Source organism: Pelophylax lessonae (assembly GCF_965119305.1).
Source record: "Pelophylax lessonae genome assembly, chromosome: 3".
Taxonomy (NCBI): domain Eukaryota; kingdom Metazoa; phylum Chordata; class Amphibia; order Anura; family Ranidae; genus Pelophylax; species Pelophylax lessonae.
In genome coordinates, this window is record NC_138770.1 from 440667213 (window position 1) to 440692340 (window position 25128).

At 43.9% G+C, this 25128-nt stretch overlaps 1 protein-coding gene across 2 annotated transcripts in view; it reads left to right on the top strand.

Moving 5' to 3' along the window:
• Nucleotides 1-25128, top strand: part of ARFGEF3 (ARFGEF family member 3) — a 173568-nt gene that overhangs the window by 125040 nt on the left and 23400 nt on the right. For both annotated transcript variants that reach the window (XM_082249728.1, XM_082249729.1), the window contains 6 exons: nucleotides 3398-3539; nucleotides 5086-5208; nucleotides 8070-8170; nucleotides 19908-20052; nucleotides 23989-24117; nucleotides 24637-24813. In XM_082249728.1, coding sequence (XP_082105854.1) covers nucleotides 3398-3539; nucleotides 5086-5208; nucleotides 8070-8170; nucleotides 19908-20052; nucleotides 23989-24117; nucleotides 24637-24813 — 817 coding nt within the window. The remainder of the gene's footprint in view (nucleotides 1-3397; nucleotides 3540-5085; nucleotides 5209-8069; nucleotides 8171-19907; nucleotides 20053-23988; nucleotides 24118-24636; nucleotides 24814-25128) is intronic.

Sequence of the window (25128 nt, forward strand, 5' to 3'; positions counted from 1 at the left end):
ACAAAGCACTCTTATATCAAAGCGAATTTCCCCATAAGAAATAATGGAAACTCAGATAATTAGTTCCACTGCCATTTATGCATTAGTCTTTTAGTTTATAGTCCATATAAAAAGAATTTATAGTAATTTTGTGTGACCATAAAATGTCCATCCACAAATGGAAGCCTCCACATGGGGATTAGAATAAAAATCCAGCAGAAGCTATAGTGTATGAAAGAGAAGAAAGGCGCCTCTAAGTGTAGCAATATGGATACATTTAATGACAGTGCGACATTTGGAAACTCACGTTTGATGATTAAGAGGCACATATAAGTATGCCGACATCCGGGGTAAAGCTGTCCACATAGACCATCCTCCGCACTGCCGGCTCTCACCACCGGAAGCCTGCAATCAGGACCGGGAAGACTACCCTGCAGTAGAGCGATATGGAAGCGAGACGTGAAGCGCAGCATGGAAAGGGATGACATCGAGGGCGGTGCGGTGGATGGTCTATGTGGACAGCTTTACCCCGGATGCCAGTATACTAGATGTGCCTCTTTTATTCTTCAACCATGTGAGTTGCTAAATGTTGTACCTTCATTAAGTGTAACCATATTGCTAAACTTAGAGGTGCCTCTCTTCGGTTTTACTATCTTGTTGTGACATGACACTACTTGTACACCAAGACATCACTTGTTCATCGAGTCAAAATTTATTTAAAAATTTTACTGGTCTTGCGAAACACTCTCAAACCAAGTTACTCTCAATCCAAGGTTTTACTGTATATATATAAAACGGGTGCTGAAGCGTGTAAACTTAATAAACGATAAAGCAGCCACTTAAGCAATTGTGACACTAACAGCAAAAAATTCAAATATAAAGAAATGGCGCTAAATCAAAAACAAATAAGTGAATAAATATTTCAAATCATACAATGGTGCAAAGTCCAATAATTTTGGTGAAAAACAAATAAGAGAAAAAAATAATAAATATGTGAAAAAAAAGAAAGAAAAAAAATATTCAAACCATAAAGGCCAATTCGCAAAGGCACCAAAAAGTGTTTTTAACCACTTAAGCCCCGGAGGATTTGGCTGCTAAAAGACCAGGGGGTATTTTGCGATTCGGCACTGCGTGACTTTAGCGGACAATTGCGCGGTCGTGCGACGCTGTACCTAAACTAATTTGACGTCCTTTTTTTCCCACAAACAGAGCTTTCTTTTGGTGGTATTTGATCACCTGTGCGATTTTTTGATCACGCGCTATAAACAAAAAAAGAGCGACAATTTTGCAAAAATAACAATATTTTTCACATTTTTTTATATGAAATTCCCCCCCAAAAAAAGTAAAAATCAAAATTTTTTAACATTTTCGGCCAATTTGTTTTATGCTACATATGTTTGGTAAAAAAAAATCGCAAAAAGCGTATTTTGATTGGTTTGCGCAAAAGTTATTGCATTTACTAACAATGGGAAAGATTTTTGTCATTTTTGTTGTTGTTTTTTTTTTTTTTTAACGCGTAATGGCGGCGATCTGCGATTTTTTTTTTTTTTTTTTTTTTTTTTTGCGGTACTGCGACATTGGGTCGGTTCCGGTTCCACGATCACCTTGTACACCTAAGCGCCCCTATTGTGTTCGGTATTTGGTCTGTCATATGCATGCATATTTTTATGCCCTGTGATGTTATTGATTTATGTTATTATTTTGTATGTATTTTGTAATAATAAAGATATTTTATGCAAAACACAGTGTTCAGTGGCATTTACAGTCCCATACATAGGGGAATCCTTCTTGTTCACTGCGACATTGGGGCGGACAGATCGGACCCTTGACTGACATTTTTGACACTTTTGGGGTTACCAGTGACATTTCTACAGTAATCAGTGCTATATATATGCACTGTTACTGTAAAAATACACTGGCAGTGAAGAGGTTAACTTTATTTGAGAGGGAGGGGCTGTGTGTGTCCCTAGGGGGCGTGATTCTAACTGTGATTGGCTGTCTGTTGAGCTGTAGTTACACTGATCAACGGTCCTACATAGTAGAATCGTATGATCAGTGTTTCTACACAGGGAGAACTGACAGGCAGCTTGTTTACACAAGCTGCCTGCCTTTCTCCCTCTCCCCCGCCGATCGCCGAGTGACCGGCGGACATCGGGTCCGCCGGTCACACGCGCGGGGGGGGGGGTCCGTGACCGCGCGGGAGTGCGCTGCCGATGGCGCGCGCTCGCTCCAGAGAGCCTCACAGGCTAGTGACGTAAATATATGTCACTTTGCCTGTGAGGGGCTGACTGCCGCAGTAAATCTACTGACGGCAGTCGGCAAGTGGTTAAATAGCAAAGTCCAATAAAATGGATCCACAATGTGTGCAACACATAGGTGTCCGCACACTTCAAATTTCTGTGCATTCGCCACCAAGTAACACCGCCTAAACGAGCCTCTTACCAGATCCAGTAGACCGTTAAATAAATGGTCAAAAGTGCTTGTTAAATCCCTTTGAACAGGATGATCCAGGCACCAAACCCATCTCCAATCAGGATTGCTTCATAATAAAAACCAAGGTACAGGCTCATCAAAATCACTTTCAGTAGTGGAAGTCATTACCAATTGGTCCGCAGGGTGGGTCTCTGGGCAGCTGTTGGCGTAAAGATCACCAGAGATCCTGATTGGAGACTTGTTTGGTGCCTGGATCATCCTGCTCAAAGAGATTTAACAAGCGCTTTGGACCATTAATTTAATGGTCCACTGGATTTGGTAAGAAGGTCATTTATGCGGTGTCACTTGGTGGCCGATGTACAAAAACTTGAAGTGTGGTGACACCTTTGTAATACGTGGATTGTGGATCTGTTTTATTGGACTTTGCTTTTTAAAACATTTAAAGACAGAATGAATGAAACTTTATAAAGGCAACCAAAAAATCAGAAAAGGTATAGGTAGGTCAAGGAAAAGTAAAATTTTAAGAGTATATAAACCCAGGAACAAAAATATGTATTGCAGCTTACCAGACTTTAGATATGGTGGTTGCATTTGTTTTTCCTTTCCTTTTTCAGGAAGTAAAGGCCGTCCTTTATGGGCTTTGATCCCATGGGCTTAATAAGACTGGATACATTTGTGTAAATATAGGCCATTTTATAATACTGCAATAATGCTACATATCCCACAAAAAGCAACTGTAATGTACATATTCAGTTATGATTTTGATTTTTAGAGCAACTATTTTTGTTAATGCATATATTTGGGTGCTGTGAAATGGCATTACTTTACATGGCTGTAAATGGTCAGCAATGTATCTGTATCCATTATCTATCATACAATGCAATTTTTAAACGACTTCATGTTTGTTAAAAAAAACTACATCTTTGAAGCTTGTCATTATTCCAGAATGATAACCAGATTGTTTGCCTATTACTGGCTAATTTAGGTGATTACATCCATTGGAGAACTGGTGGAAGTGTGTTCTCCTCAGATTCAATCAGGATGGAGGCCTCTTTTCAGTGCTTTGGAGACGGTGCACAGCAGCAAGTCAGATATTAAGGAATATCTTGTAGGAGAATACTCCATGGGTGAGTCAAGAGTTTCTAGCCAAAATGCTTGAACACACAAAAAGGCAGTAAATCCACGCAAATGTAAATTCAGGTTTGGTACATTTTGGAGATGTTCACACTACTGTGCTGCAGTAACATTGGCACCTTAAAGTGATTGTAAAGTTTTTTAAACAGCAAACCTGTTTCCTTCCCAGCTCTGTGCAGTTGGTTTTGCATAGAGCAGCCCGGATCCTCCTCTTCTCGGGTCCCTCTTTGTTGCGTCTGGCTCCTCCCTCCTGTCAAATGCCCCCACAGCAAGCCGCTTGCTATGGGGGCACCTGAGCTGAGCTGTAGCTCCCTATGCCCATTCAGACACGTAGCTGCCGTGCAGCCCCACCCCCTCTCTCTCCTGATTGGCTAACTGACTTTAATTGACTGCAGCAGAAGCCAATGGCGCTGCTGCTGTGTCTCGGCCAATCAGGAGGGAGAGTCCCGGACAGCCGAGAGACTCGCCGACATCACTGGAGAGAGATGGGGCTCAGGTAAGTATTAGGGATGCTGGGGCGGCTGCTACACACAGAGGTCTTTTTATCTTACTGCATAGAATGCCTTAAGATAAAAAAACTTCTGCCTTTACAACTCCTTTAATGCACCTTCACTATGCATTGCCATTGCAGTGCCCTTTTTTTTTCTAATGTTGTGCATCAAATACCACATTAAAATGAATGGGCTGTCTAAACACAAGCACAGCTCTGTGAACATCCTTATATAAGTCAAGAAAATGGATATGGTTGTTCCAGTGTATTGTTATTCCCACTGTTTATTTTATAGTACACAAAAACCAGCTGGAACTTTGACTTAAGTAAGAATAGCAAAGAAAGGGCATAATTATGAACTCCAGTGGCAAGCTAGCTTCCGTTTCCAAAATATCTAAATAATCAGTATGTCAGATTCATCCCAGAAATTTCCAACCATCAGTTTTGGATAAACTGTCCTTTAAATCCTAACTCCACCCAGTCTGTATCCTTGCTGGGGAAAAACCTTCCCACTTCCTGCCCTAGTAGCTGGGTGGTCAATCCGACAGAAAGTGATGGGAAATCTCACCAATGGGGACATCAACATTTTTTCAATGGTTAGAAAATCATCTTTTCGAGTCCTTTGATGTCTTTCTTTCCTGTGATAGCCATTTCTTTCATTTCTTGTTCTTAAGTCACAAGAATAGAAAGGGAGGAAGAAGCTCCAATGCTAACAGACATGGAAAATCTTGCGTTTGTTAATTATTCAGTTAGCAATATATACAGCAGCTTCCAGCTGCTGCAAAACATTTCTTACAATCGTGCCTTGCCAATCTCATCAACATCTGCCTGTAGAGTCCCCATTGCAGCCAATGCGCAGTAAATTGCCTGATGATGGTGATCTGTGCAGATCATTTTTTATTGTATTGATAAATGAGAAGAGATCTTGAAATGTTACTATCTACATTTTGATAGGGGTCTGCTTCTCTGTTCTCTTCCGTTTGATCTGAAAGTAAATGCCTTTTTTTATTTCATAAACATACTAATTTGTGTCTGTCTTTGTCTCCTAGGAAAACGCCAGGCTCCAGTGTTCGATGTGTTTGAAGCATTCCTGAATACAGACAACATTCAAGTCTTTGCTAATGCAGCCACTGATTACATTATGTGCCTTATGAAATTTGTCAAGGGATTAGGTACACTTCATTCCTCTTTAGAACCACAACCAATGTTATTAGCTATTCGTAAGAATGATGAGTCTCCTGTGTATATGTGTTGTTCTAGGCACAACATCGACTCCCAGCAATTTGTAGGGTTTAAAATTGATATGTGTTTTTATAGTGCAATATTCAAGGGTCTTTGACTAAAATTCAGCATATAATTATTTTTTAATGCTTCAAACTTGTGTATAGTAAAAAAAGTGTGTGTGTGTGTAGTAAACTGTGTGAACAATTATTAGGCAAGTGAGTATTTTGAACAAATCATCATTTCTATGCATATTGTCCAACTCCAAGTTATATAAACCTAAATGCTTAATAGAAGTAAGCATATCAAGTGATTTATATTTGTATAATGAGGGAGAATGTGTCCTAAGGAGATCAACACTCTAGATCAAGGTGTGCATATTTGATAGGCAGATTCAGATATATTGGGCAGACTAGATGGGCCAAATGGTTCTTATCTGCCGACACATTCTATGTTTCTTTTCCTCAGGCAAAATTGGCCAAAAAGTTATTTATCTGACTATAAAAAGTAAAAAATTGTAAAGTCTTTCAGAGGGATGCAGCACTCTTGAAATGGCTAAGATATTAGGGTGTGATCACAGAACCATCAACAGTGTCCCAAGAAACCTGTGGAGAAAAAAGTTCCAGTGCTGTCATATTCCAGAACTACAACCTAACTGGAGTGCCCAAATGTTATTAGCTATTCGTAAGAATGATGAGTCCCCTGTGTATATGTGTTGTTCTAGGCGCAGGTATTCAGTGCTCAGAGACATGGCCAAGGTAAGGGAGGCTGAAACTAGACCACCACTGAACAAGACACATAAGTTGAAACGTCAAGACTGAGCCAAGAAATATCTAAAGATTTTATAAAGGTTTTATGGACTGATGAGATGAGACTGACTCTTGACGGACCAGGTGGATGGGCCAGTGGCTAGGTCAGTAACGGGCACAGAGCTCCACTTCGACTCAGACGCCAGCAAGGTGGAGTTGGGGTTCTGGTATTATTAAAGGTGAACTAGTTGGACCTTTTTGGGTTGAAAATGGACTCAAAATAATCTCAATCAATCCCAAACCTACTGCCAGTTTTTAGAAGGTACTTTCTTCAAGCAAGCAGCAGTACAGGAAAAGTCTGCATCTTTCAAGAAGACCATGATATTTATGCAGGACAATGCTCCATTGCATGCATCAAAGTACTTTACTGCATGGCTAGCCACTAAAGGGCTTAAAGATGAAAGAATAATGACCTGACCCCCTTCCTCGCCTTACCCAATCCTTACTGAGAACTTGTGGGCCCTTCTTAAACGGGAGATTTACAGTGAAGGAAAACCATACACACTAATATTTGCCCAATAATTATGAATACATAGATATTCTCCTAAGAGAGCCAAAATATCACTTTTACTTTCTTAAATTTTCAGGTTTGAGGTTTATTAACATTTTAATTGACTGAGAGCATTGTAGTTGTTCAATAATGAAATTATTCCAAAAAAATACAACTTGAACTAGGTCAGTTCATGACTAACAGGGTGCTCCCTAACGGGTTTCCCAAAACAGGCACCACATGTACTCGTTAATGTTCTTTCAGAATTCAGCCTTTTCACCATTTCAAAAATACAACTTGAACTAGGTCAGTTCATGACTAACAGGGTGCTCCCTAACGGGTTTCCCAAAACAGGCACCACATGTACTCTTTAATGTTCTTTCAGAATTCAGCCTTTTCACCATGCAGCAGGCTTTCACAGCAGAGGGAGTCCTGAATATGTGGAACTAGGAATGGAGGCGCATTTCCACCCAAACCCTTCAACCTCTGAGATTCAAAACCCAAGTTATGAAGTGTCTGGAAAAAAAAAAAACATTTTGTTTTCTCTACATCAGCCATAAACCCTGGAACCCCACATTATAGGGAGGGTTGATTTACTAAAGGCAAATAGTCTGTGAACTGCAAGTGTAGTTGCTCTAGATCTGAGGGGAACATGCAAGGGGAAAAAAAAAAAACAGCATTTTTGCTTGAACATGATTGATTCAGCAGAGCTTTCCCTCATTTCAGAGCTTCCCCTCAGATCTAGAGCAATTGCAGTGCACGGTATATTTGTGAACATATATATGTGTATATATAGGTGACACATATATACACCTTACACAATCCTGCTACACGGTACCCCACAATAAAATATATATAGAATACTTCAGAAAGGCAGATTCCTGAATGCTTGTTTACATGTTAATTAACTGGCTATCAACTGTTTAATTGGAAATACACAACCATAGTCCTACCACTGGCAAGCCCCGCTGGGACCCAGACTTACTGTAATATAAACAGTACATTTTTATGATACAATTTTGAATTACTTTGTTCCTGCTGTAGAGTCGTAAGGTCCTAGAGGCAGGAAAGAACCCTCAAACAGTAATTCTCTTTTCCTTGTGCTTCATAGGTGGGATAAAGGTTTGGTATTTGTGCATGGTGCTTATTCTATTTGAAGACAAATAATTCAATTTTTCTATCATCTAACGACTGTGGAAGTTGCTCTGTTGCAACCTTTAAGTATGCAGCAATGTGCTGTATTTTTTAGCGCAACATACATTTTCATACAGCTCTCCATGGCAGATGTTACGTTAATTTCACTTCCAGTATCTATTCTTTAAAGCCTGCGCTTATACACCTGCCATGTAAAGATATTAACTTAGAAGTAATTTCTTGAGAGGTGTATATCACAGGGAGCACTGTGTGTAATACCTCCGTTTATACTTTGTTTCCCACTTTTGGTAAAGTATGTCTAGCATATTGTTTGGGAGATTATTGAATAAGCTCTAATAAAAATTTTTATTTCCTTCAGGTGAGGCTGATTGTAAAGAAATTGGAGACTGTGCATCCACATCGTCATCATCCACAGACCTATGCCTTCCAGCTCTTGACTATCTGAGACGGTGTTCACAGGTAAAGTGCTATTAGGCTACACATATGACACGGAAGCGCTACTGTTTTATATGCTTGTAGCTAGTCTCTGAGCAATTGTATAATATAAATGTGCCAGTATTGTGAATCTTGTGGCCAAATGCCATTTTCTCTTTCGTTCCTTGACGGACACAGCCCATGATTTTCATAACCATTGGGTTATACTGCCCCCCACAGGAGTAGGACACTAGGCAGAAAAAGAAGCTGGCTACACCTATGAGCAGTCCCAGGGGGACATACTCCCTCTCCCTGCTATAGGTACTCAGTTTGTTTTTTTTCTGTCTAGTCAGGAGTATGGACCTAGTTCCTTGCTGGGATCCATGGTCCTGGCAATTTTTTCGTTTTGGATAGACATTTTTTCTCCTGGTTTTTTCCTGAGACATTTTTTTCTCCTTGTTTTTTTTTTGAGAGATCTACAATCAACTGCCGGACTGGGCGATAGGCTGGAAAATCTAGATTCATTGGTCACCCCAATCTGGCCAACGAGCGTGCGCAGACTTCAGCTCCGTGCTGATCTAGCTCCGCGACATAGCTCCACTGGACAAGGGCTGGCCTGCGAGTTAAACACCTCGCGAGGTCGCATACGACCGGGTCTTGGCCTAAGTCGCAGCATTCCTCTTGATCGGCAGCTCCCAATTTGGATGGCGAGGGGTTCTGTCTAGAGTGGTGCCTGCCTGGTCCCTGGTATGGTGAGTATCTGTCCCCCCTCTTCCCCTGGAGGATTTTGGGGTGGACATGGGCCCCTCCTTGGGACAGTCAGACCTCCAGGTTCTTGTCAGGAACCCCCCGTCCATCTAAACCCCATCCTACCCTGGGGCTGTGTGGGTTGTCTGGTCTACCTCCTGGGGTGGGGGCAGGGCGCTTTGCTGGCGATGGGGGCTGGGGTGGTGTGCCACCAGCGTCCGGACGATCGACGGGGGGGGGGGGGGTTTGCAGCCCACCGTCCTGCCTGAATCTGAATCTGCCGCCGTGGACGTGGGTCACCCTGCTGGGTCTGCGACCACGCGCCAGGAATCCTCAGATAGTGGGGATGATTTCTCCACATCTGCAACTGTGCACGAAAAGGCGCTGGTTGAAGCGATGATTGTATCTGTGTGTGAGACCATGATGATGGAGGATGCAGCTGCGACGGATGTGCAGGTTCCCTTTGGCACTCACAAGCCATCCAAAGTGGCAAAGGTGTTTCCTTTCCCCACCTATTTTGACAGAATTGTTGCTAAAGAGTGGGGACGACCAAAGGGTCCCCTTGGGGTCCCTAAGCAATTTACTAGGTGTTACACTGTGAGGGACTATGAAGAGTCCCTTATTAAGAAGTTGACTGTTCCACCGGTGCTTCACCCTCCGGTTTCCAGATTGGCAACAATGATTCCAGTTGAAGAGTCTCAGGCCTTTAAGGATTTGGCTGACAGGAAGGCAGAGGCTGTGGCCCACAATTTGTACACTCTGGCTGGTTCGGAACTGAGGCCGGTATTCACCATTGCCCTGGTGTCACAAACTCTGACCGAGTGGGCTAAGCTTTTACACCGTGACCTGGAGGGAGAACAGCTCCCCCCTGCCTTTTAATGAGCTGGCAGACCAGCTGGTCCAGGGGCTGTAGTTTATCTGTGATGCCTCTTTGGTTGCGGCTCCCCTAGTGGCTCGGCTCTGTTTCCACAGTGGTCTTTCAGCATGTCTTTTGGCTTAAATGCTGGTCTGCAGACCAGACTTCTAAAAAGGCCTTGACTGATCTCTCCTTTCAAGGGGATTGCCTGTTTGGGGATACCCTGCATGACATCATTAAAGGTCTCACAGGGGAAAAGAGTACTTTTCTTCTGCAGGCTACGAAGGGCAAGTAATCTTGTTGTAGATGTGGGCCCTCCTTCTCGGCTCTTAAGAAGTTTTTTCATTCGTCAGGGCCGACTGACAAGTGCTTGAAGGCTTTCAAGGCCTCTTCTGGAGGATCCAAACCAACCTGGTCTGGCAAGCCGAGAGCGGGCTTCTTCAAACCGGCGGACAAAGCTCCTTCAGCATGAAGGTGCGTCCTCACCTGTATCGGGGGGGGGGGGGGAGTCTGCGATGGTTCCCGGACCCATGGACTTCCCTGGTACAAGACAAGTGGGTCCACAAAATCATTCAGTGCGGCTATAAGATCGAGTTTCACTCTTGTCCCCCGGAAAGGTTCTTTCCTTCCAACTTGCGCTTGTCCCTGGATCATTTACAGGTTCTGTTTGGGGCTGTACAAGACCTAGTTGCTTCAAGAGGTGATTGTCCGGGTTCCAACTTCGGAACGTTTTCAGGGTTTTTACGCAAACATGTTTACAGTTCCCAGCAAGAAAGACAAGGTGCGTCCAATCCTGGACCCCAAGGCGCTGAATGTAACGCTCCTGCGTTCTTATATGGTGTGGATTTTCAGCTGCAGAAATATTTCCACGTCAGTAGTCATGTAAGAGATATGCTGAGATACCATTCCCAACCTCAATGACTCATCATGTGTGGAAGGTCTTATTTCAGCCAGTAAATACACACAATTAGCAAGCTGGTTCCTAGAGTGACTTTATGTATGTGGTAACACAATGATGAAGGTTGAGGGATAGGTTGAGTGGAGGTGGTAGGTGATAGACACTTGAAGGTGAGACAGTAGCAGATGGATGCAGGAAGGTTTAGCAATGTTGTATGATAGCAGATGATAGAATAGCAGGTGGACATACAAAAGAGATCAACCCAGTGCAGAAAAGTAGCAGTAGTCTCAAGAGCTAGCAATCTAGTTATGCAGATGTGATAAACAGTCTTTACTATGCAGAGCTAGATAGTGTAAGCTTAGTATAAGTTTATAGAGAATTCCCCTGTGGGGTACTTAGCACTATTAGCGATACAGCCGAAGGGTGGTTCAGGAGAGGCGGATGATCCAGTAGCGGGATACAGGGATCAGCGCGGCGAGGTTCCGTCAGCGAGGTAAGCTTGCAAGCATGGAAGCTTCAAGCAAGGTTAGCATCCAGGTAAGGGTGTTTGAACGAACACATGTGAGTGAGAACCGGCGCTTTAAATAGCCATCTAGTCCGGCGCTGGGTGATGACAGCTCCAGTCTTAAAGGTGTATGCGCACCTTTCCAAAAGTAAATGGTGGGGCGCATACACTTGTGGAAAGTGTAATTTAGGGTACCAAAGGTACCGGAACATTACAATACCCCCCCCTTAAGGCCTGCTCCTGAAGGCCTCTGGAGCTGGTTTGTCTGGGTATCTCGCATGAAAATTGCGGATTAATCTAGGGGCATGTATGTCAGAGGTGTTTAGCCAGGTGTCGTCTTGGGGCCCATAGTTCTTCCATCTAACCAAGTACTGAAGTCTTCTTCTGTAGATACGAGAATCCAGAATCTCTTTTATCTCGTATTCTTCTCCACCTTCAACTTGTACAGGAGGGGGAGGTGGAATATTAGGCCTTATTCCTTGGTCCGGAACATGGGGTTTTAGTAGCGACACATGGAAAATGGGATGGATTTTTAGGTCCATTGGCAATGTAAGCTGCACTGCAGCTTTTCCAATAAGTTTCTTGATTGGGAAAGGTCCCAAGAACAGAGGTCCAAGCTTTTTGCTAGGGATCTTCAGTCTCAAGTTTTTTGTTGAGAGCCAAACGAGGTCCCCGATAGTATACTGTGGAGAAGGTCTTCTACGAAGATCATAGTACTTCTTTTGTTGACTGTGAGCGTGTGCAATGGTAGTATTTAGTAAACCCAGAGAATCCTTTATTTGGGTAAGATAGTCTGAGGCTACTGGGTTATTTGAAGGAAGGATGCGTGGAGGGAGAATAGAGGGATGGAACCCATAGTTCAAGTAGAACGGACTCTGCTTGGTTGTACTGTGAGTTGCGTTGTTGTAGGCAAATTCTGCCAGGGGGAGAAGATCCAACCAATCATCCTGTTGGTAAGAAGTGTAACAACGTAAATACTGCTCGATGCATTGGTTGACTCTTTCAGTCTGTCCGTTGGTCTGCGGATGGTAAGGAGAAGTGAGCTTCCGCTCAATCCGTAGTATGTGACATAGTTCTTGCCAGAATTTAGAAATAAATTGGGATCCACGGTCAGACAGAAGAGTTTTTGGGATACCATGTAATCTGAAGACATGTTTCATCAGGAGTTCTGCCGTTTGTTTGGACGAAGGTAGTCTGCGAATAGCAATGAAATGTGCCATCTTTGTCAGATGGTCCACTGACACCAAGATGGTATTAAATCCTTTGGAAGGAGGCAATTCTACGATGAAGTCCAATGACAAAACCTCCCATGGAGTTTGGGGTATTGGTAGACTGCATAGTAGACCGGATGGTCTCGTAGTGTCAATTTTGGACCTGGCACAGACATTGCATGAAGAGACGAATTTTTGTATAGATGTTTTCATGTCAGGCCACCAGAATTGTCGAGAAATCAAATTGAAAGTCTTTGTCATACCCATATGTCCTGCCATAGGCACATCATGCGATAATTCCAAGATCTTGGTGCGTAGGGTAGGTGGTATGTAAAGTTTGTCGTTGTAGTAGAGGAAGCCTTCTGCATCAGTATTTAGTTGTGGTGGGGGTGAATCCAAACTTATACCATGCAGAACCTCTTCCTTTAAGGAACGGACAACTCCAATAATGCGTTTGTGAGGTATTATAGGAACGGAAGGGATTTCAAAGTAGTTTTCTTCAGTTAGTCGTGATAGTGCATCCGCCTTTTTGTTCTTATCTGCAGGTGTGTAGGTCACTAGGAAGTTAAACCTTAGAAAGAATAGTGACCATCGTACCTGTCGATGCGAGAGAGTTTTGCTAGTCTGAAGATATTGGAGGTTTTTATTGTCCGTGTATATAATTATTGGTAGTTGGGTGCCTTCGAGTAAATGTCGCCAATTCTCCAGAGCCAATTTTATAGCAAGCAGTTCCTTTTCACCCACGGGGTAATTTATCTCGGGACTGCTCAGGGATTTAGAAAAAAAGGCGACTGGATGAAGTGGTGAAGTGTGGGTAGGTCGTTGGGAGAGTATTGCTCCTACTGCCATGTTTGACGCATCTACCTCCAGAATGTATTGGAGGGATGGGTCTGGATGGCGTAATATGGGAGCGGAAGTAAACCTTGTCTTTAACAAGTGGAAAACCTTATTTGCTTCTTCTGACCATTTAAATGGTATTTTTATGCTAGTAAGCTGTGTGAGGGGTCTCACAATAGCAGAAAAGTTTTTTATGAACTTCCTGTAGAAATTTGAAAATCCCAGGAATCGCTGTAGCGCCTTGCGTGTAGTTGGTGTAGGCCAATCCTGAATGCAGGATATTTTACTCATGTCCATCTCGATTCCTGTTTTGGATATGATGTAGCCTAGAAAGAGTACCTCATCTTTATGGAACAAGCATTTCTTCAGCTTCACATAAAGATTATGTGCAAGCAATCTCGATAATACAAGTCTTACATGTCTTATGTGTTCAGACAGGGTCCGTGAATATATAAGTATATCGTCCAGATATACCACAACACAGACATCTAGTAAGTCTTTAAAAATATCGTTTATAAATCGTTGGAAAACTGCAGGGGCATTGCATAGGCCGAATGGCATCACAAGATATTCGAACAATCCGTATCTAGTTCTGAATGCAGTCTTCCACTCGTGTCCATCACGGATTCGAATGAGATTGTATGCTCCTTTCAGGTCTAATTTTGAAAAATAGGTAGCTCCATGCACCTGCTCAATGAGCTCAGGGATAAGCGGTAGAGGATAGCGATCTTTTATTGTGATAGCATTCAATTTCCTGTAGTCGATGATAGGTCTGAGACTTGAATCTTTATTGCGAACAAAAAAGAGTCCTGCTGCTGTGGAAGAAGTGGAAGGTCTAATAAAACCTTTTTCCAAGTTCTCATCCAAATAGGTTTTGAGATGGGCAAGTTCATCCTGTGAAAGAGGATAAACATGACCGAACGGCAATTTGCTATTTGGGAGTAGATCAATGCTACAATCATAGTCTCGATGAGGAGGTAATGCTTGAGCATTTTTCTCAACAAAAACCTCAGAAAGATCCTGATAACATAGTGGTGCAATCTCATCTGTCACCACAGACAGAATCTTCCCGGAAAACGGGAGGTTACACGTCTCCTCGCAATAACAAGAAGGGAAGGTCAAGGACCGTTTCTTCCAATCTATGGTTGGTTGGTGTGTGTGCAACCAGGGAAGTCCCAACACAATGGGAAAGTGGGGTGATGGTATTAAATCGAAGGTAGAAGTCTCCCTATGAGACTCATTAATAGTGACTAGAAGTGCTTGTGTCTGATCGGTGATCGGACCAGAGGATAACGGAACACCGGTAATAAGACTTACTGAGACAGGTTTGAGTTTAGAAATAATAGGAATTTTATTTAAAGCAACAAAACATATATCCATATAATTTCCACAAGATCCTGTGTCAATCATGGCCTTAGTAGTAATCCTGTTCTGGTCCCACTGTAATGTCAAAAAAACAGAAATGTAGGGGTTAGTGAATGAAGTTGTCAATCCTCCTAGGGAGACATGTGAACACTCACCCTTCTTTTTGTTGACTAGGGGACAGACGTTTATCTTGTGATCCGGGGATGCACAGTACAAGCAGAGATTTTCATTTCGTCTTTTGGCTTTTTCCATAGTTGATAGCGGTGGGCGTATGGTTCCTACCTCCATAGGAACGGCCAGACTCTGAGAGGAAACGGATAATGGCATTCCCATCTTTTCAGCCTTTCTTTCTCGTAGTCTTCTATCTATGGTAATACTGAGTTGTATTAATGCATCCAGGGTGTTTGGCAGATCCGCTCGGGCGAGCTCGTCCTTAACGGCTTCTGATAGGCAAAGCCTAAATTGGGTTTTCAGAGATGCATCATTCCATTCTGAATCAAGGGTCCATCTCTTGAACTCTGTGACAAAGTCTTCTACAGGCCTCCTTCCTTGTTTCAAAGATCTTAACTGAAGATCAGCAGTACTCTGCCTATTGGGGTCATCATATAGGCTAGTGAGCTCTGCCAGGAAAAAGGCATAGGAGTTGAGAAGCTGGTCGTTTTTCTCAAAAAGAGAATCTGCCCAGGCTCGAGGATCGCTTGATAGGTAAGAAATAATAGTACAAACCTTAATGTGATCAGTAAGGTAGGTACGAGGTTTTAGCAAAAAAAGTAACTCACATGCGTTTTTAAATTCGTGAAATTGTTTGCGATCGCCTGTAAATACCAAAGGGGGATTTATCTTGGGTTCAGGGGACTGAGCAGAGGTAAGTTGTGTCAGTCTAATTACCTGCTGCGACAGAGCCTGATTGTCTTCTTTTAATTCAGCAAGTGCGTGTATTAACGCAGATACTTGCTGTTTTAATTGTGTCACCTGAGTGGTTATTTCTGCTGAATCCATTTTTTGGTTCGTTCAATCTGTAACGCTCCTGCGTTCTTATATGGTGTGGATTTTCAGCTGCAGAAATAGTTCCACGTCAGTAGTCATGTAAGAGATATGCTGAGATACCATTCCCAACCTCAATGACTCATCATGTGTGGAAGGTCTTATTTCAGCCAGTAAATACACACAATTAGCAAGCTGGTTCCTAGAGTGACTTTATGTATGTGGTAACACAATGATGAAGGTTGAGGGATAGGTTGAGTGGAGGTGGTAGGTGATAGACACTTGAAGGTGAGACAGTAGCAGATGGATGCAGGAAGGTTTAGCAATGTTGTATGATAGCAGATGATAGAATAGCAGGTGGACATACAAAAGAGATCAACCCAGTGCAGAAAAGTAGCAGTAGTCTCAAGAGCTAGCAATCTAGTTATGCAGATGTGATAAACAGTCTTTACTATGCAGAGCTAGATAGTGTAAGCTTAGTATAAGTTTATAGAGAATTCCCCTGTGGGGTACTTAGCACTATTAGCGATACAGCCGAAGGGTGGTTCAGGAGAGGCGGATGATCCAGTAGCGGGATACAGGGATCAGCGCGGCGAGGTTCCGTCAGCGAGGTAAGCTTGCAAGCATGGAAGCTTCAAGCAAGGTTAGCATCCAGGTAAGGGTGTTTGAACGAACACATGTGAGTGAGAACCGGCGCTTTAAATAGCCATCTAGTCCGGCGCTGGGTGATGACAGCTCCAGTCTTAAAGGTGTATGCGCACCTTTCCAAAAGTAAATGGTGGGGCGCATACACTTGTGGAAAGTGTAATTTAGGGTACCAAAAGTACCGGAACATTACACTGAACTGCTTTGTGTGGGTGCAAAAGTTCAGGATGGAGTCCATTCGCACAGTGGTGGCATCCCTGCATCAGGGAGATTTTCTTGCCTCTATTCACATTCTAATATGTGCCATCCCCAGCGCTTCCTCCGCTTTGCCTTGGGAGAGGAGCATTATCAGTTTGTGGCGTTACCTCGCCTTTGGTCTCGCCTCTGCTCCTCGGGTCTTCACAAAAATATTAGCCCCGGTGCTAGCATTGTTACGCCAATGGGTGATCACAGTACTGAGCTACTTGGACGACCTCCTCCTGCGAGCAGAGTCCCCACTGTTCTGGTGGAAAACCTGGAAATCACCATGCGAACTCTGAGGGAGTTCGGCTGGATTCTGAATTTTCAGAAGTCTGCTCTGGTTCTGACTCTGGACTCGGCCTTAGCCAGAGTGCTCCTTCCTCTGGACAAACTCCAGAAACTGCAGGCTGCAATTTGTCTTCTGCTTTTCCAGCAGATGGTCATCCCTCCGGACTTGCATGCGGTTGCTGGGACTGATGTCTACCTTCAAGGCGGTTCTGTTTGCACAGTTACATACGAGGTCCCTGCAAAGGGAGATTCTGGCTAAATGGGACAAGATTGCACAATCTCTGGACAATCAGATCCATCTGAGCCGGGGGAACGAAGGAGTCCCTGATATGGTGGCTTCATTCTCTGGTGCTTTGGCTGGGCAAATCCTTCCTCCCCTTGTTTTGGACAGTGGTTACCACGGATGCCAGCCTGTCTGGCTGGGGAGGCGTTCTCTGCACAAATTCTGCTCTGGGGATCTGGACACTGGAAGAGTCCAGACTACCGATCAATGTCTTGGAACTCTGAGCGATCAGACTGTGCCTGACCATTGGACTAATCGTCTTCAGGGATATCCAGTGCGCATTCAATCAGACAATGTCATGGCCGTGGCTTATGTCAGTCATCAAGGGGGCACAAAAAGTGTGTTGGACCAAAGGAAGTGGTCCCTTCATCCGGACGTGTTTCATCAGTTGTGTCTCCGGTGGCGCATCCCCGAAGTGGATCTGTTGGCATCAAAGGCCAGGTGTCAGCTTTAGCTGTCTTCTTCTAATGACCCTTGGGCACACACTCCCTTGTGCGTACCTTTCTTCAGGGCGTTCCAACGATTGGGTCATCCAGTGCGGTCTCTGTTGCCGCCTTGGGACCTCAATATGGTGCTTTCGGTCCTCCAGCAGCCTCCCTTTGAGAATCTTTAGGAGATTCCCTTGCTTATGCAGTCTCAGAAGGTGGCCTTTTTGATGGCTATCACCTCTGCGTGCAGGGTGTCAGAACTGGTGGCGTTATCCTGTCATTCACCTTACTCTGTGATTCAGAGATAACATTTTTCTTCGCCCATCTCCGTTGTTCCTCCCAAAGGTTGTCTCTGATTTTCATTTGAATGAAGACATTGTGTTGCCTTCCCTGTGTCCCAGGCTGAAACATCCGAAGGAAATTGCCTTGCATGCCTTGGATGTGGTCCAGGCAATTAGGGTGTAACTGGCAGCTACGGAGTCTTTTAGGAAGTCAGACTCACTATTTGCGCTCACAGATGGGCCTCGGAAAGGGTTGCCTGCTTCCTCTGCGACCATTTCCAGATGGATCAGACAGGCGGTGATTCAGGTCTATTCCATCAAGGGTCAGGTTCCTCCTTTCCCTGTCAAGGCGCACTCTACTCGGCCGCTCAGTGCCTCCTGGGCCTTCTGTCATCAGGCGTCAGTAAAGCAGGTTTGCAAGGCGGCCACCTGGTCATCGGTGCACACTTTCACAAAGTTCTATAAAGTGGATGTGTTGGTACCTGCGGATGCTTCTTTTAGCTGCAAGGTTTTACAGGCTGCTGTTTTAGAGGACTTAATCTTCTTTGAGGGTGTATTGTTTGTTTTGTTTTTTTCAGGTAGGCTCCAGTTGTTTTGGTTAAGCTCATGTTACCTGGTTGGCTACTGTTTAGCCTGGGGAATTTTTTTGCTGTTCCCACCCCTCATGTTTAACACTGCTTTGGGACATCCCAATGGTTATGAAGATCAGGAGCTGTGTCAATGAACAAAAGAGAAAATGGGATTTTTGACCGTAAAATCTATTTATCTGATGTTCATTGATGGACACAGCACCCACCCCTCTGTTGTAATTCTTCTGACACTGTTTGTAACAAAACTGAGTCCCTATAGCAGGGAGAGGGGAGTATACCCCTGGGACTGCCCAAAGGCGTAGCCAGATTATTTATTTTTCTGCCTAGTGTCCTACTCCTGTAGAGGACAGTATAACCCAATGGTTATGAAGATCAGGAGCTGTGTCCATCAATGAACATCAGAGAAATGGATTTTATGGTAAGTCAAAAATCCAAATTGTAAGTATACAAATTACAATAATAAAATGGTACCTGGTTCCTCTGGTCACAGTATACACACTGATGGGAGTTTTCCAGCAATAATCTATGAAGCTAGAAGCTGATGGGTTGCTATGCAATTCTGTCTGCTGCAGTTTTGAAATATTCCCCCCTATGTGTTTAAGAGAATATTCTAATTGTTCTTTTTCAAAAAGGAATGGGATGTATTGTCCTATTGTTACAAACTTTCAGTCATTGCTCCTGCTGTGTTTGAATCTGGTTGATTGTAAGAGACCTGTTTGGGAGCAAGGCCAATCATGTCAAAAGAAATTAGTGAATTAACAAAGTCCATTTGGCGACTAAGTGTTTTATTTTCTCGTTCTAATAGTCATCACTAGATAATACTATGCATTACCTGACTTTAGTTCTTAAAACAGGTCACTCTCTCTCTATTACACGAAGAACAAATTAGGGGCAGGTGTGGGAATACGAAAAAATAAACAAATATACACACTTACCTTCCTGTCCCTCACCAGCTCTAAGAGATCTGGGCTATCACATGACCGATGAACTCTCAGTTCTCAATCTGCTCTGAGAAAGGGGGGGGGGTAGGATGAGTGGCAGTGCTGGGGGAGGAAGGGATTGGATGAGTGGCAGTGCTAGGGAGGGATTAAATTAACAGTGGTGGTGGGGACTGGATTCGGTCGCCACTCTCTGCCCTGCCCCTCCAGTGCTTACTCTAGTTTCAGACAGGAGAGGGAGCGTGAGCGGCTGTCTCAGGCTCTCAGCAGAATGCTGAGAGGCTGAGCCAGCTGCCGGTCAGGCTTTTGAGTAGATCCCAACGTTGTTGTTATCCTTCTAGAGTCACACTTAGTCGCCAAATGGACTTTTTGTTAATTCACTAATTTCTTTTTACATGATTGGGACACATTGAAGAACAAGGCCAAACAGGTCTCTAACAATCAGCCAGATTCAAACACAGCAGGAGCAATGACTGAAAGTTTGTAGCAATAGGCTTGGCTTGGCCCCTTAGTTTCAGTGAAGGGGTCTCTTACGGCATCAGCATACCAAAACATTTTGGACATTTTTGTGTGTGTGTATGTGTGTATATATATATATATATATATAATATAGTGTGTGTGTGTGTGTGTGTATATATATATATATATAGTGTTTATTATATGTAAATTATACTTGCTTTCTGCAGTTACTGGCAAAAATATATAAGATGCCAATGAAGCCGATTTTTCTATGTGGACGTCTGAACAGTTTGCCACGACGTGTCCAGGAAAGATCAGCAAGTAGTGAAGATGGCATTGATGCAGTGTTATCCGAGTTTGATGATGACACTGGTGAGTGAATAAGTAATATTTTATCCACGTAAGCCCCGGAAGATTTTACCCCCTTCCTGACCAGGGGGTTTTTTGCGATTTTTTTACTGCGTGACTTTGACGGACAATTGCGCGGTCGTGCGACGCTGTACCTAAATGAATTTCACGTCCTTTTTTTCCCACAAACAGAGCTTTCTTTTGGTGGTATTTGATCACCTGTGCGATTTTTTGATCATGCGCTATAAACAAAAAAAGAGCGTAATTTTTGCAAAAATAACAATATTTTTCACTTTTTTTTTATATGAAATTCCCCCCCCCAAAAAAATGTAAAAATCAAAATTTTTTAACATTTTCGGCCAAATTGTTTTACGCTACATATGTTTGGTAAAAAAAATCGCAAAAAGCGTATTTTGATTGGTTTGCGCAAAAGTTATCGCGTTTACTAACAAAGGGAAAGATTTTTGTCATTTTTGGTGTTTTTTTTTTTTAACGAGTAATGGCGGCGATCTGCGATTTTTTTTTTTTTTTTTTTTTTTTTTGCGGTACTGCGACATTGCGGCGGACAGATCGGACCCTTGACTGACATTTTTGACACTTTTGGGGGTACCAGTGACATTACTGCAGTAATCAGTGCTATATATATGCACTGTTACTGCAAAAATGACACTGGCAGGGAAGGGGTTAACTGTATTGGACAGGGAGGGGTTAAGTGTGTCCTAGGGGCGTGATTCTAACTGTAGGGGGACAGGTCTCCTAGTGTAAAAACAAAGATCAACGGTTCTACATAGTAGAACCGTCTGATCTTCATTTTTACACAGGGGAGAATGACAGGCGGCTTGTTTACATAAGCCGCTCTGTCTTTCTCCCGCTGTACCGGCGATCGTAGTGTGACCGGCGGACATCGGGTCCGCCGGTTACACGCCTGCACTCCTTTGTGAACGAGCCGAGGCGCTCGCCCGCTATTGGCTCTAAAAGGAGTGACAGGCGAGCGACGTAGACCTACGTCACTCTGCCTGGCCGGGGCTGACTGCCGCAGTAAATATACTGTGAGCAGTTGGCAACCGGTTAAGTAAACATGTAAAAACATCAGAAACTTTTGAAAATGGAGCAGAAGAGTGTCAAACAGATTAGATCAGATTATAATTGTCTGTTTCTATTGCAAATTAGAAGGCATCATAGCAGAGGCGTAACTAGAACCTTCAGGGCCCGGGTACAAGAAACCATAAAGGGACCCCCAGCCGGTGGCGAAACGCTAGGGCCTGGTCACAAGTGCAACTTTTGGGACCCTGGTAGTTCCGCCACTGGTGTAAATATTTTTTTATTTTAGTCATTTTATTCTTTACCAGTTTATTTTATTTTATTTTCCACAATTTTTTTTTATTATTATTTTTTACATTTTTTTAGGAGCCCCTTGGGGGGGCTTGGGTGAGCTATCATATGTAGATATTCACCAGCACACCAAGAATCATCAGTTTCGTCCAAATAAAGGCCTGACGAAGGGGTCGTGCGTGGCTCCAAAACTTTGCACTACACCGTTTTGTGATTTGATCTTTCTTAAATAAAAAAACGAAATTGATGATCCTTGGTGTGCTGGCAAATAGCTACATATCGTGCAAGTTTCAGTATCCAGCTGGTGGTCGCTACTGCACCCAGTACCTTAGGAGCTCATTCCATAAACATGTGTGATGGGAATATGGACTGTGGGAGAGATATCAGGGGTCTAAACAGACCTCTCATGTTTCATCTTTGAAACTGGGAAAGGAGTTTGAGGACACAGCCTTCCATCTCCATCTCCGCAGCCTCAGCTGCACAGAATTATTGGAAAGGAATAGCTCTGTACAGAGGCTTCCTGTTCATTCACAAATTGAAGCATAGTAAACAAAGTTTACTATGCCTCAGTTATAAATGAACTGGGTCAGTGATCACTACGGATCACTGACTCTATTTATTAAGACAAGAGAGGGGCCGGTAAATTACACATTCACTGGCCCCCTTCCCTGCTCTCCATCCACAAAGCATCCCCCGCAGCAGCCGGAAGGAGGGGGGAACCCGGCAGCATTGTGGAGAATGGGGGGCCAAGGAGCACACAACAGGTTGGGGCAGCAGGCAGTGAATAGGAGGGGTGGCATATAGAGGAATAGACCCCCTTTATTTTCCTCCTGCAGCAGCTGAAAGGCTGCAGGAGGAAAATGAAGGGGAATGGATCCTCTATATGCCGCCCCTCCTATTCAGGTGTACAATGGCTGCTTGGGAACCCTGGAGCATGCAATTGCGACCCCTAGGAATCCTGTACATACGCCCCTGCTGCGGGGATGGGATGAGTGACAGTGCTGGGGTGGGTGAGTGGGATGGGATGAGTGGCAGTGCTGGTGGGGGAGGGGGATGAGATGAGTGGCACTGCTGGTGGGGGAGGGGGATGGGATGAGTGGCAGTGCTGGTGGGGGAGGGGGATGAGATGGGATTGAGTGGCAGTAATGGGGGGTGGGATTGAGTGGCAGTGCAATGGGGGTGGGATTGAGTGGCAGTGCTGGGGAGGGGGAGAGGGGGGGGATGAGTGGCAGTGCTGGGGAGCGGGAGGGGATGAGTGGCAGTGCTGGAGAGGAGAAGGGGATGAATGGCAGTGCTGGGGGAGGGGGGTGGAATGAATGGCAGTGCTGGGGGAAGGGGGGTGGAATGAGTGGCAGTGCTTGGGGGGGGGGTGGAATGAGTGGCAGTGCTGGGGAAGGGGGTGTGTGGAATGAGTGGCAGTGCTGGGGGAGGAGGGGTGGAATGAGTGGCAGTGCTGGGGGAGGGGGGGTGGTGGAATGAGTGGCAGTGCTGGGGAAGGGGGGGGTGGAATGAGTGGCAGTGCTTGGGGGAAGGGGGGGTGGAATGAGTGGCAGTGCTGGGGGGGGGGAGTGGAATGAGTGGCAGTGCTGGGGGGGGGGGTGAGTGGCAGTGCTGGGAGAGGGGTAATAGGATGAGTGTCAGTGGGGGGGGGGGGTAGGATGAGTGGCAGTGTTGGGGGGAGGGAGGGATTGGATGAGTGGCAGTGCTAGGGAGGGATTAAATCAACAGTGGTGGTGGGGACTGGATTCAGTGACACTTACTTGCTGTCACTGTGCACCTGGTTCCCCCTGCATTGCTGTCTCTCGGCTCCACGTGTCTCCACTGACATCCAACCTCCTACAGCTCCTCCCCCATCACTGTACTGGGTCAGCTGACTCTTTTAGATTCGGCTCTCAGACAGCATGCCCCTTCATCAGCCTGCAGCTGCCCCGACCCGGCGGAGACTGTGTAGGAGGTCCTCTGTGCTGTGCAGTAAGTTTCCCTGTTCCGACCAAAGTGTAACTAGGGAGGTCAGCGGGCCCCCCCCCCCCACAGTGGCGGAACTCCAGGGCCCAGTCGCAAGTGCGACTGCTGCACCCCTAGTAGTTCCGCCACTGCATCAGAGAAAAGTTATTGGAAAATCAGAAAATGTAATTCACTGCTATCTGACACTTACATAATTCAATCATGTGCAAGTAAAAATGCTGTGTTTTTTATTTTTTCACGAACATGATTTGATATTCTTTGTAAAGTGAAACAACCGCATATTCATTAAGCTCTGGGGCAAATTTCCTTGCAAAGCACAACTTCCTTTGCAAATTAAATAGCCTATTTGCTCTTAGTAAATCAACCCCAATATAGCTATTGTGTTTCAAACGCTTGCTTTTACTGTGCATACCTTGACAGTATGCCAGTATTGTGCTGGGTTGGGGGGTGTATCTTTATCACTCAATTTTATTTTTTATTGAATCATGTTTGTGCTATACCTGTACTATACACATCAATCTAACATATTAAATGTATGTATCTACAAAACTTTAGATTTAAATACCTGGTCTACATAGTAATTTCTTGATAGGTACCCTAGATCTATTGTTGAATACTTCCTTTTTTGTGTTTACTATAGTCCTTTGCTTTTTTCTCTATTAGGTCTTATTGATGTATGGATTAATCTTCTGGAGCAGCTGACTGCTGCTGTATCCAACTGTCCACGCCAACATCAACCGCCCACTCTGGATTTGCTCTTTGAGCTTTTGAGGGAAGTTGCTAAAGTTCCAGGTAATTGAATGTTTGGTATAACATCTACCCAGTGCATGCACAGTCTATCTGTCTTCTGGCATTTGATGTGCCTTAGGAGTTAGAAAATATTTAATAGAAAAAAGAAATTAAATAAATAAAATACAAAGTTTAGGTCATATTTATCACAAGTTTAAAAGTTTAAAGCTTAAAGAAGAACTCCAGAAATTATCTGTTTTTAAAATTTACATTGCAACAGCTTGGTTACCCATGACATCTTTAGTCCTTCCTTGTCCAGTCAGGGAACTCCTTGTATTCATTGGAAGGAATACAACCCTTTTGTGTTCAGTGTACCAGAGGGGAAGTCTCTCCAGCACCCCTGTAACAGGAGAGCACTTCTTGCATGTAGCAAAGACTATTATGGGGATTTTGCTGCCCTCCAGATCAAACAAATCGATAATTACAGGTAACCAAGCTGGCTAAATGTTAATTTTTAAAATGTGCTATTCCATAAGTTCAGCTTTAAACTTTGTGCTTTCTGCTAATTTTCTTCTCTTGTAGGTCCAGGCTTTGCAATTTATGCAGTGGTACATCTTTTACTGCCTGTGATGTCCATGTGGCTGAGCCGCAGCCAGGGTGACCATTCATACTGGGATGCAGCATCTGCCAACTTTAAACATGCTATTGGCTTGTCTTGTGAACTAGTGGTGGAACATATCCAAAGTTTTATAAATTCAGGTAAAACATTATTTTTAAAATATAAGTATCGTATAAAGTTTTAAATTTAAGTTATCGTAATATGTGTAAAGGTTATGCAGTGAATGAATGAATGTACAGTGGTTATGCAGTGAATGTAAACATTATTTTATATATATATACTGCTAAAACAAAAATGAAAGGAACTCTTTGAAAATACATCAGATCTCAATGGGCAAAAATATCATGCTGGATATCTATACTGATATAGACTGGGTAATGTGTTAGGAATGAAAGGATGCCAAATGGTTTGATAGAAATGGAAATTATCAACCTACACAGGGCTGAATTCAAAGA